This window comes from Cyprinodon variegatus, unplaced genomic scaffold, assembly GCF_000732505.1.
Source record: "Cyprinodon variegatus isolate N-32 unplaced genomic scaffold, C_variegatus-1.0 Scaffold623, whole genome shotgun sequence".
Taxonomy (NCBI): domain Eukaryota; kingdom Metazoa; phylum Chordata; class Actinopteri; order Cyprinodontiformes; family Cyprinodontidae; genus Cyprinodon; species Cyprinodon variegatus.
Window position 1 is genome coordinate 24,712 of NW_015151076.1, and position 13,513 is coordinate 38,224.

General features: G+C 38.9%; 1 protein-coding gene across 2 annotated transcripts in view; it reads right to left on the reverse strand.

Moving 5' to 3' along the window:
- ldlrap1 (low density lipoprotein receptor adaptor protein 1) overlaps positions 1-13,513 on the reverse strand; it is a 52,921-nt gene that overhangs the window by 20,390 nt on the left and 19,018 nt on the right. For both annotated transcript variants that reach the window (XM_015393076.1, XM_015393075.1), the window contains exons 2-5: positions 8,341-8,483; positions 6,570-6,682; positions 3,892-4,006; positions 2,431-2,503 (exon numbers count right to left, since the gene is read on the reverse strand). In XM_015393076.1, coding sequence (XP_015248562.1) covers positions 2,431-2,503; positions 3,892-4,006; positions 6,570-6,682; positions 8,341-8,483 — 444 coding nt within the window. The remainder of the gene's footprint in view (positions 1-2,430; positions 2,504-3,891; positions 4,007-6,569; positions 6,683-8,340; positions 8,484-13,513) is intronic.

Consider the following 13,513-nt stretch of genomic DNA (forward strand, 5'->3'; position numbering starts at 1 on the left):
AAGATGGTAGAAATGTTGCTTTTCCTTCAAAGCAGACGCGCCTCTCTGAAAGAAACGCATAAATAAGCGTTCATGTGTGACGGGAACCATGGCACTGACATTCAATGTGTCATGGAGCTGAGCTTCTACTCACACAGGCATACAATTATTTGACTTTCTCTCAACGGCCCTCGTGCAACAGCCTTTTCGCATTTCGCTACCCAGGATGAGGACCAACAATAGGAACGCGGACTCCCCAATAATCACTGAACTCAGAAGCCCAACACGGTAACATACATGCCAAAAAAAATAAGAAAAAAAAACAAATCAGTAAAGTGAGGGGTGTGGCCGCTGAAACGAAATGCTCACATACACATCAGAGTCAACCAGTAAATTACACACAGGCTCTGCTAGGCTTCAGGAAAAGGACTGAGCTGCTGCTTTTAGCCAAACTCCGACTGTCTGCTGCTTAATATGAAAGCTCCAGCTAGACTGACATAAAACATGCATGAATGTACGAGGAGGAGGAATGAATTGTGTGTTTTCACTCGCTGGAACATCGACATTCAATCAATGTTTTTTATATCCAGATCTGAATGTCACCTCTACAAAGTGGTTGAAAGCTTTTATTCTGACATTTTAACAGTTAAAAACAAGGAGACTGTCTAATTTTTTAAAGGGTTTTTTTGTTTTTACAGCACTAGTGGCTCTGGACAGTAGGCTGACAAGAAAAGGCGGTATGAGAGAGGGGGAGAAACATGCGGCAAAGGACCTCAGGTCGGATTCCAACCCAGGTCGGCTGCTTCGAGGACTAAGGCCTCCATACATGGGTCGTGTCCGCCAACCACTGCGCCACCAAAGGACGCCCAGGGTTTTAAAATTTTAAACATTTTAAAGTCCATCAATGCCTAGTTAGAAAGATAATTCAGAGACCACCCTGACAGATCATTAATGCTGGATATTCCTCCTTAAAAACTTTAAAAGCTGGCCCATTAAATAAAATCCCGATGGTTAAAGTGCTTTAAATGGTTTAAAGTAGAGCTCTTTTCTTAAATAAAAAAAGGCACTGGTTCATCAGGGACCCGTTAACCATTTGTTTACCGTTTTAAACTATTGGTTTAGTAACTTAGAGCAATTAGTGGAAATAGGCTAGCAGAGGTCGGGTAGGACGTCTGTGGGATAAGCAGCCTTTACTTTGAGGAGTGGAAGCCTCACTGCAAGAAGGAAACATGAACCCTGAGAGGAATCATTTTAAAGCCAAACTGAATCAGCTACTAAAGGAGGACAGGATTAATGCCTCCATTTCCTGCTTTGATAATAATGCATTTTGTTGTTCTTGTCTTTTATTTGCTTTTTTAAAACCCGGTATTGAAAATGCTCGAGTGAGAGCTGACATCTTAAATCAGCTTAAACTTTGAAATGTTCAGTATGCTGTCTAAAAAAACCTGAACTATTATATAAAATAAAAACAATGTTGTCTGACACCAACTCATTCCAACTGTTCAGCACGGTGGTGAAGGGGGGATGCTTAGGGCTTATTTTCTGCCCCTGGAACAAGTCTGTATCCAAATCAATCTAGAGACAAAGATGAGGCTTTGTTTTTAACAGCTGAAGCTGAGCTTAAACTGAGATTATTACGGCAGAAACAACAGAACACCTAAAACAATATAAAACTAACTAAAACAACTGGAAACCAGGCGTTAACCTCAATGAAATGCTGAGGTTGGGGCTCTGAAGACACTCGTGCATTTACACAGGCCTGCAAAAATCAGTGAACTGAAGCAAATGCAATACGATAAATGTATCTGTATGAGAACCTGGTAAAGATAAACACTAATAGGATTTTCAGCACCATTGTGAAATAGTTTCCTTTCAATAGCTCATGCAGAAGAGCAATCAAAGCAATGCAAAGAGTTTTATTTAGGCTACAAACCACTGAGCAACAAATAAATAAACCCCTAGAGCTGAATAGAATATTGACATTTTAGCACTTGCATTGCTCTGGTTTTAATGCACAAGAGACAACAGCTTAAATCAGGAAGTTTGATCCATGAATGTCTTTCCATACTTTTTAAATTTTAGTCCAGACCTAATCATAGCCTAAATGACTCTCTGTTCTATGGTTAACTAGTCTCCAAGTTTTTCCGAGTTGACATGATATCTCTGCTTCTGTCTCCTTGAACCCCAGTCGGCCTCGGCAGATGGCCGCTCACACTGAGCCTGGTGGTTGCTGGAGGTTTCTTCCTGTTAAAAGGGAGTTTTCATCTCCACTGTCGCTACAAGCATGCTTAGTGTGAGCGATTGCATTCGAGTTAATGAGCCAATGCAATCAAAACTGAAACTAAACTGAATTGAATTAAATAACCTCGGAATAAAGAAGGAGATGTGTCCCTAATGAAGGGTTTTTCACTCATTTATCATTAGGAAGTTGTCGAGGGCAACCATACGTACCTTCCTTGGTGGCTTGCCAGAACTCAAACGCCACTCTGAAAGCCTGAGCGACTGTCAGAGTGACGGCCTGCGCCTGTTAGGACAGACAGAGGTCAGTCAGGGAGGAATAACACAGCAGGCATCTCATCAACAGCGTGGGAGCGGCCGTTCTGACACAAATAAAGGAGGCTTCATCTGAGATACTTGAAGAGAGGGAAGAGAAACCAGCAGATTCCAAGATCAGTTGTTTGAGAGACTGGGAGGATATGTGGCCTTTTTCTCCACGGCTAAATTAGTGAGAGGAAGGAAGAAGAGGGAGTGGTGCCGTCATTCAGAAAACCTCCAGGGATGTGAGAAGGCCAAGAGTGTCACAGCCTCCTCCACCTTCTTCTGACTCCACACTTACTGCTTTGCATGGTGAAAATCTAAGTATCAGTATGTAGCAGTGGAGGAGTGTTATCTATGCTGGCAGCTAGAATGTTCTCCTCTTAGTGTTTATGACTCATTTCCTTTTCTTACGGTCAACATGTTAACGTTTCTGAGTGCTCCCACTCATAGAGGCCTTAAAGGCAAGCTTGGTTACTTTCAGGGAAAAGGTTTTAGTCTTAAACAAAACAAAAGCAACATAATCATAGGCTCTAGTACAGGGGTAACCAATTGAAAATCAGCTGGGTCTGAATAAAGAAAATCATCAATTTTTAACAGAATTTAACACTGAAATAAAATACAGGTGTTTATGCAGAGACGTAGGCTCTGAGGAGCCTTACATTTTTGGTGCAGCCATGGACGAAATTTTGTTTTCAGAAGTGGGGGGACCTATTTTTTGATATAAAGATGGTGGACCAATCAGGAGCTTGTGGGCGGTCTAAAGGGAAGCGGGCTTCAGCTTAGGCTGTGGTTTTCCACTTGGTCCTAGTGCTCGACGAATGTCTGTGTACTGTAGCGTAACGTTGTTTTTGGACAGGAAAATGTGCAGGAGACAAAAACGCACGTTTGAAAAACTGCAGGGGATATGCCCCCCCTCGTTCCCCCCCCAAATTACGTCCATGGGTGCAGCAATATAATGGAAATTCTGTGTTCATTTTCCAGCAGGACTTGGACCCCTGGCAACAGCGTCATAAGTACCAATACTTGCTTTAATCCTGGTCATATCATTGCACTTGATAGGGAAAAAAACTGAGCTTCTGAGTACATATACTGCATAGTAATTAGAGTTTTTTAATATATTTATTTTTATTTTATTTGTTTTAAGCAGGATTTTAATTCTCCGAGAAATTAAATTCTTAATTTTTAAGTTTTCCTAATATGTTCTCAACAAATGTAACAGTAATAAACACTTGGAAACACAGAGAAATGATTCAGAGAATTGACTTACTGACATAAATGAATTTTTCATGTTCTGGTTTACTGAGATGAGCTTGTTCTGCTGCAACATGCTGGACTGGAACAGGGTGTTGTTCAAGCACAGACCTAAATGCTCACCATTTTTCTCTTTGAGCAGAGGTAGGCGTGGCACTCGAGGGTCTCGTTGTGCTGGTTCTGGACGATGTAGGCAAACACTTTGTCGTGCATCTTGTCGGCAGTGCAATACGATATTCTGACAAAGAGATGCACACATGCAAACACTTTAATACAATTACAGAGGTTGGACATCATCTGAGCCAGCAACATTTATGAGGTCATAGTTTTTGGATCAGACCTAGTTTTTTTAACAGTACAAGAACAATCTCATGCACATAGAGGTGCAGGAGATGTTTTTTAATATTATTGGGGAAGTGGATGTGCCCTTTCTGCATCATGTGAGGGTAATCAGGTCTGCTCATCAGCCCCAGGTGCAGACTCAGCTTTTAAATCAAGAAATAATGGCTGACAAATAGCTTTTCTCCATCATTTCAGCATGATATCAAAGCCATGAGCTCAGTGCCAGGGCCAGCAAAACAAGAAGGATCTCTATAAACCTCTGCCCTCCTTGTTCTGACAGCCACTGTGCGGCGAATCCTGGAGGGTATCAACCAACAAAATGAGAGGGATCTGAAATGTGGTCTGAGCAACATGATTTACAGCTGATCTTTAAGTTGGACGGCGCTAGGGAGACTGGAAATAACAAGAAACTATTATTTTTCGAGTAAACGTTTAAAGAGCAACACTGCAGTCGATTCTGAGCAGCTGTTTTAGGTTTCTACACAATGAAGGAGTCACTGCTGGACACACCCCTAACGCAATCTGATATGAATTGCATTTAAAAAGAACTGCATTTCTGAGCAAATGCATACGGTAGTTTGGTCACTTGGAAAATTACCAGCTTCCATTGCAGGTAAAGGATTTTCAGGGTAGAGGCTCACAGGTGGGAAAAAACAGGATGTAATTATTGTTTTTTTGGCCAAATTCTGATCTGCTGTTAGATTTAGTAATATTCTCTCTAAACATTAGATAATATAAATAGTCTTTAGTATCTCATATTAGCAAATAAAGTGGTTAGCATTACTAATGCATGTTGTAAACATTATTTGTATAATAAAGTGGTTGATGACTTGGAAAAAAATTAAAACTGATCATCTTTGCAATACTCCATTCAGCCTGTTATATTTTTCAAACATTGCTTTCCCTAACAGCCTGAATTATCCGTCACTGACAGGAAGGGGGCATTCAATGAACAGAAATTGGTTTTATCAGTTAGCGATAAGGCAAGTTAGTAACTAGGTAAAACTTTCCTTTTTGATAAAGCTTTTAGTTAGAGTGGCTCAGGTTATCCTGAACTATCTCTATAGTTATGCTGCTATAGGCTTAGACTGCTGGAGGACATAGGGACCCCCATTTCATCTTTCTGTCTTATTCTCCCACTCTGCAGAATCTGTTATTCCAATCTCTAATGTTCTGCTCTCTCTGCTTTTTCTCATAGTAGCTTCATCTGGTCTGTTCCTGTTTGGCTGTGACTTCATCCTGGAGAGAAATATCAGCTGTGCTGCTGCCATCAACACCTTTGTTTATACCATAAAAATTAAAAAAATATCCACTGGACTCGGTTTCCAAGATTTGAAGACGTTTCGCCACCTCTCCAGGAAGCTTTCTCAATTCAAAAGTCCAATGTGAGAAAGCTTCCTGGAGAGGTGGCGAAACGTCTTCAAATCTTGGAAACCGAGTCCAGTGGATATTTTTTGAATTTTTACGGAATGACTATGACCTGGATGACTGAGAACCTTCATCAGCACACCCTTGTTTATAGATGCTGTAGATCAGCTGTTTTCCAGTGTAGTCCTGTTTCTCTGACTGTGACTAACTGGATGTGCTCTCTTTATCCTCTGACATGGCAGCTGGCTCGGAGCTCGTCTGCCTGGCTGTGTGTTTCCTGGACGGGGCCGCCTTTTCCAGCTGCTTTTTGTATCTCTGCTTCTGTCCAGTCGGCCTCAGCAGATGGCCGCTCACACTGATCCTGGTTCTGTTGGAGGTTTCTTCCTGTTAAAAGGGAGTTTTTCCTCTCCACTGTCGCTACAACCATGCTTAGTGTGAGGGTTTACCTTGGAGTCAATGAGTCGATGCAATCAGCTGATTTTCCTTAGATAGAAAATCAATCAACCTGACTGGATGATCTGGTTGATTTGTAAAGTGCCTTGAGGTGACATGTACTGTGAATTGGGGCTATATAAATAAACAGAATTGAATGGTGAAGGGAAAATAAATCACCCCATCCTAGTCAGCAAACTATTGTTGTACTTTTCAGATAAAAAAAAATAAACTTATACCAAACCTCATAATTCTTATAATGAAAAACATCAGAAAACGAAACTAAAACAGAGTAAGCAGGGACATTCTCAGAAAAAATAAGGATTAGTGCCATATTTTCTTGATCTGTAGCCTCATAAAAGTGGATTTAGTTAGAAGTTGTTGAAGCCAAGCTCCTCAGTTCATAAACCAGACCTACAGGCTGAGGCAGGTGAGTTTTTAACAAGAAAAGACAGATGTGGTCCTCTGTGACACCTGGGGTGAAAGTTCAGACCTACAGCTGCTGCAGCTCCAGAGGGAGTTAAAAAAAACAGCTGGGAGGGAAACTATTCATCCTCTTTACGCAGATATACCACACAGCCAGCGAGTGATTAATGGCAGCCAGACGGGAAGAAGAGCTCTGCTTTAGTACAGGGTGATCGGGTCACAGGATAGCTGACCTGTATATGGAGACATTTTCTATCAGCTGGTTTGAGGCACTGTCGTAAAGGATGATTCCACGCGGCGAGACCGTTAGCGTGACTTTCTGGAGCTTCTTCCCACTGGCTTTGGCCTGCAAACAAGACAGCGAGGAGACGGGGGGAAAGGGTGGATTTAACAGAGGAGACAATAGAGGGTGTGAGAGCGAGAGAACAACATAAATCTGCATCTCTATGATTCAAATGTGGAGGAGCTAATTGGTGGAAAACCACCACAGAGATGAACTAAACCTGCCTGATTTCATCAAGCCTTTCATAATGATTGGACATTTAAGAAGCAAAACAAATGTTACAGAGAGAAGAAGGAGGCGTCTGACTGCGGCAGCTTTTCCATTCTCACATCCTTTCTTATAAACTAGACCTCACCGATAAACAAAAGGTCTTTTCTATCCTATTATCACAAATGGAAATGTTTTTTTATCAGAACCAGATATTGTAGTTAAGTACAGCTGGGTCTGGTGCAGAACAAAGCAGAATAATAATATCATTTACATTCAGTCCTACAATGGATTATTGTGTGAACTTTCACTTATTTCTTTTTTTTAATTCAAACATTTGATCTCTTTTTATTACAATCCTTTATCTGAATTCTTTTTTGGCTATATTTTCTTTTATTTCGCCCATGTGCAGCATTTTATCTGGACACTGATATCTGCTATAGAAATGAACTTCCATCATGTCCATGGATGGTTCTCTACAGGGGCCAACGGGGCCCAGTGCCCCTGTAGATCATGTCCTGGCCCCTGCTATGGCCCCTGCACTGAAGACATAATACTATAAGAAATTCGAATGATGATATGTGCTGAACAGACATGGTTACTGATAGGACCTTTGGATTTATTTCATTTTTTTCTTTACAAATTCTGTTTTACTAAGTATTAAAAAACAATAAGGTGATAAATTCAGTGGTATTGAGATAGGATCCCAGTTTTCATCTGCTAAATGTTTTTTTCGAAAAATGTTTTTTAAAAATACTAAAATTTTTACAGTTGAATTTATCAGTTTTTCTTGAGTTCTAATTCAGATTTTATAGAAAATTTAAATTTTCAATCAAAAATATGTAAAATTCCTAAATTATGAATGCATATTGACATAATAAGACATAGAATTTCACTTCATGCATCTTAATATATCTGATTGCCCTGTTTTTTATTTCAGGCTTTTCTGTGTCCCCATGAAAACATGCTGTGAACTACGGTGGAAGTACGGTCATGCTGTGGGCCTTTCCCTAAATAAATAAATATCATCAAATGAAAAGCTACTTTTTTCCAGAGAGAGATTATATAACTGTGATACTAGATGCTTTCATTTCAAGGCTTTTCGCACGCTTGCCAATATGGAGGGCTTTATATTAAAACCATTATGTAAAACTATTCTATAAAGCCTATAATCCCAAAGCCTAAGCCTTAGTATTCATCAAAATGTCAGAAAACATACCAGATTAGCCATAATCTGCTTTAGAAGGGACATCAGATAGCAGATTAGGCTAAATCAGTTCCCTCTACATGCATCATTATCTCTTTAATAAAAATCTGAACATTGTGTGTCACTAAGTTTATTAATCTGAGCCGTCAGGTCCTGCAGAATGAAACTTTAAGACTCCACACTAATCGTCTCCTTTTTCTAAAGAGTCAACTGGAGAGGCAGAAGATGAGAATATTATCAGTGCTTGACAGAAACTCGTCTTCTGCAGGGAAGTTATATAATAGGAGGAGGTTTAGGAGCTCTTCACCGTGGCAACTATCCTCTTGACGGCGGCAGCGGAAAGCTCCTCCCCTTTGGGCTGCTCCACCATCGTCACCCCCAGGTATTTGAGGTGAAACACCATGCCCTCCACCAGGGTCTCCCTCGTGTCCGTCCAGTTCTCTGAAAGCTCTGCAGGATGAAAACAAAAACAGAGCATGAAAACTCCAGATCACATCCAAATAACTAAAAACCTTTCAATGAATAGCTTGGTGGCGTTACTAGTAGGGCTGTCCTCTCCTCATCGGATATGAAAATGGAAATCGGTCTGACATCAGCCAAAAAATAAATATCTGAATATAAAGACTACCGGTATATAAAAACCACATAGAAATACTTCACTTATGCTTTTTATTTACGTAACTCTCTGGTGAATAAGAAATTAGTCAGTTTTTTTCATACCTGATTAATATCTCAAAGCTGCAATATCGGTATCATTTTTGAGATGAAAAAGTTTTACTGGGAAAACCCCAGTTACCAGAAACTAGCGGCTACATTTCTGGATCTGACTGATCTTTTCTTGATCAGTTCTGATCGTTAGGGAGATGAAATACAGAATAAAACTGTATTTAATGACCATATTAACTAGTCATTAAATATTTCATCCATTTTCCGTCACGCTTCATCCCAGCTGGGGTCATGAGGGGTGCTGGTGTCTATCTCCAGCTGTCTACGGGCGAGAGGCGGGGTCCACCCTGGACAGGTCGCCAGTCCATCGCAGAGCAACACAGAGACAAACAACCATTCACACACAATCACACATAAGGAGAATTTAGAGACACCAATCAACCTAACAGTCATGTTTTTGGACTATGGGACGAAGCAGGAGTACCCAGAGAGAACCCACGCATGCTCAGGGAGAACATGCAAACTCCATGCAGAAAGACTCGGAATCAAACCTGGGACCTTCTTGCTGCAAGGCAGCAGTGCTACCCACTGTTCCACTGAACAGCCCTAAATACATCATAGAAAGGAAAAAAAAACACACACACACCAGAAACCTGAACTTTGTTTGATACACTTATCTGAGGTTAATAAAGATGAGATTGAAGCATAAATAAATAATCTCTTAATTTCTTGATTTTTTATTAGATTTAAAAACAGCTGACTTTATTGTGGAACCTTTTAGAGGTTATATCATTTGGAACAACTCTTGTTTCTTACTAGTAATCCAAAGATTTGCTAAATTAAGGCCAGGGCAGATTAAAACTGATCTGATTAGGTAATCTGACCCTAAACATAATTTAATCTGAAAACTGTCAAAACCTTTTACACTTGGTTCAACTGGAAACGATCAGAAGATCCAAATAGTTTAGTTGAATTAACTGAAATAATAAAAAAAAAAACATTTCTTAAGGAGATGTGGATCACATGGCTTCTTCAGCTCGTCCTGTTTGGATAAAACTGCTGAGTCGTTCAAAATCTGGGATTTTTTTTAGATTCTTTTGCAATTAAATGTTCACAATGTTTGTTTTAAATGTTCCCTTGGCCAATAAACTCCCACTAACCTCTTTAAGCAAACACTTCATCTCCATCTCCCCTCCCTTTAGAAATCACTACTTCCCTCCAATCACTCCCTGTAATATATTTAGCAAGTAAATATCATCAGAAGCCCCGCTTGGCTCTGTTAAACCAGCAGGAAGGGGCTCCCCCAGGCTCTCCGCTTCACTGTTACGTCTGCAGCTTCTGAAGACGACTACTGCAAAGAGAGGCGAATCCTAAACGATGCTTGGAGGCAGCTCATCATGTCAAGCATGAGCGCTTGATCAGGTTTAAAAGCAAACATTTAACTGCCTTATTAAAACTAGAAACAGAACCACAAATCATTTGCTTCCACATAAAAGCTTCAAACCATGACGTTCTCTGAAGCTTAGAAAAGGTTTAAAGCCTTTTTAGGATGTTGTGTGATTGAGTGACGGGCAGAGGGAGTCCATTTGGCTTTATTTTCTTTCTTTTTTTAACAGACAGCGCCATCCGCTTGCCTGCTTGGCCTCTTAAATCAAACTTTGATTCCATGCTTTATCATTTTCACATGTATCAAGGATTCAGCTACTTAAAAGAAAGCACCTTGTCTGCCGTTTGATCCCTTTTTAAACAAAAGATGTTTAACGTTTTCTGTATGGTCCACAATATTTAGCAAAACCTTGAAACAGAAAAACAGCCACGGCTTAGCTCACATCAACAAACTGGTCCCAGTTGTTCAGCCAAGAACAAACCCAGAACACCAACAGTAAATCAGTGAGGATCAAAACACAGATCTAGAGATGGAGCGATGGGATTTTGGGTTGATTTTAGTGTTTTTATCTTATGTGGCAGACATGTTCACAAGTCATTTTATGCAAGTCCAAGTCAAGTCTCAAGTCTTGAGAGCTCAAGTCCAAGTCAAGTCTCAAGTCTTGAGAGCTCAAGTCCAAGTCAAGTCTCAAGTCTTGAGAGCTCAAGTCCAAGTCAAGTCTCAAGTCTATTTGTTTCTGTCATATTTATATTACGGCTTCTGTAATATTTATTATAACTGGATCAGTTTTATCATGTAAAGAAATAAATCTTAATATCAGCCTTAAGAATCGTCCCAAATATAAATCTGCATCACATATCTTGGATAGGTGAGACCAGAGCTCTGCAGCTACTTATATTGATTAAAAATGATACAAATAACTGTTTAATGTACTGTAATAACAAATAACAGTCTTAGAAGCTTCAGGTTTTTTTTTTAATAAAGAATATTTAAATTGAATTTACACAACAGAATTATGTTAAAAGTTTTAAGAGCTATGTACCTTTTAATTGTTTTGGAAATTACATTTTTCTTCTTACATTAAATATTATCCTATAGAAGAAAATAAATGCTACATCTTTATTAATTATTTTATGTTTTTCCCCTTTTTAAACTCTAAAAATACAAATAAACTGTTGGTTGTTTAAGATGGCAACAGATATTTAACAAACATAATAAGTAATACTCATGAGAACTTAGATTGATGTCTAAATAATCTGCATAGGGCTTTTAAAAAAAACCTCAATCTGGATGAAAAACATCAATCCCCATCATTATCTTCAAGATCTGTCTTCATTTCTTAACTCACGAGACTACGTGATAGAAAGGAAATAGTCAAATTATTTTGAGTTGTTTTTGTGAGTCGATATAAATGTAAATCAAGCACAAATTTAAGAGTTTTTTTGTGATAAAGCAGGTGATTTATATCTTTAATGTTATGGATTGTGAAACACGTTGCAATGATGCAACCCTTTATAAAAGACTTACTCAGAAAGAGAGCAGCATTTTCTCAAGTTATGAAACAATCGGAATAATCAGCAGCCAATATAAATCTGCAGAAATAACCTTTAATTATATACAAATAAAAAAGTTAAGAATGTCTAATATTATTTCTTTTAAATTGTTCATAATACAGATTTTTTTTTTTAAAGGAAAGTGGGCTCTGCTGTTTTCCCGACTTTCTAATGACATGACACCCCTCCCCTCCCCTCCCTGTTATGTGGCCCCTCAATGGATCCTCCATTATTGTTACCAGCTTTCAACAGATGGCATTTTTCACACACTCTGATTAATGCAAGCAGTTTGCTTAAGAAAAAAAACGTTAAACTGTTTCCTCAGGGTGTGATTTACATACAAATACAGACATATGGTCAGGCCTTCCTCTGATTGTAGGAATAATACTTTATGTAAATATGGACAAAACGGTGTCATTGTACAAAAAAAGTGATTTGCTCTGAAGTGAATTCAGGGCCAGATTCACAAATACATGAAAAATGCAGTTTTCTCACATTAAGCATCAACAAATACCTCTTGATTATCAATAATTGGCAAAATCAATCATTAACTTAACTAGACAGATTTGTCATTTTGTTTACACAAGTGTAAAACAAAAATAAATTTCGTTTGGAACAGCTCTCTGGACAATTTCATTTTTTTTTTAAAGTGCAGCCTTGAAAAATAGTAAAAACAATATATATATATATATATATATATATATATATATATAAACAGTAATATAAACATATGACTGTAAATTTTACAGTTCTAACATATTTTTTTATTATATAATGATAAAATATAATAAATATAGTAAAATTGTTTGGATTTTTCTCAATTAATTCACATTTATCAACTTTAACCACTTTTAAAGTAGCTAATGTTAATTAAAATCAAAGTACATTTATATATCTAAAAACTTAATCTACTTTTACTTGAATGCAGAAAATCAGACTGGATCATGGATTAGTTTAGATTAAAAAGCGGCCAACTAACATTGCTCCGTCTGTCTTCTTCCATGTGCTTCTGTAAATATTCATGCTGCAAAGAGCCATTAGTTTTTCAACACTTTCAAGGTTTACTTTGGGGTGTAAACTCTGATGCTTAGTTTAAAGGTACAGTATCATCGAGAGAGCATAAATCACTAGTTTTATAGAAGCAGAGTCAAACCTATAATATTCCTCCTTTTTGAAGCCAAACATAGCCGACTGTCTGTGGGTAACTGGGCTTAAAATGGGTTTCTATGAAGCTTAACGTCAGCCTATAATTAGGTAATGAGTCTGAGGGAGAACACCCAGTGCAGGGTCAAGGTCTTTGTGCTCCAAACAGAGCAGGTTTGCCTCTGCTGATCCTGCAGCTGCATTCAGTGACTCTGTAATCAAACCCAAGCTGCTATTTGTGGCCTCAGGGAAGAGAGAGGACTGTAATAAATAACCTTTATAAGGAGGAGCAACTCAAGGTGTTCAGAAAAATATGGAGAGGCTCAATTTTTCATTTGTTTTACTTTCAGTGTTTGCACAAACGGACGATGAACCTTGAGTGAACTGAACATTTCAGCACCGACAAGGAAAAACCCTACTGCTGTCAGGCTGCAGAGCTCCTGGGAATTCTCACAGCCGGATGCATTTTTTCAGGAAGCTCAGGGCGGCTGAAGTACAACACAGCAGAAGGAGTGTGTGGTGGTCCGGTGAAAGACCTGAGCAGCAGGTGTCTACAGCAACATTTAAAAAAGGAAGACCTCCCAGCAGTTTGTTCTGACTGCTGGGTTTAGATAAAAAATAAAATAAAAATATGGGCCCTTAAGACTAGGATGTTAACAGATGTGCTGAATCTGGAAGCTTTGTTTAAAGGGCTCATAGAATGATTCTATAGGGTATTTGGTGCTGGTCCT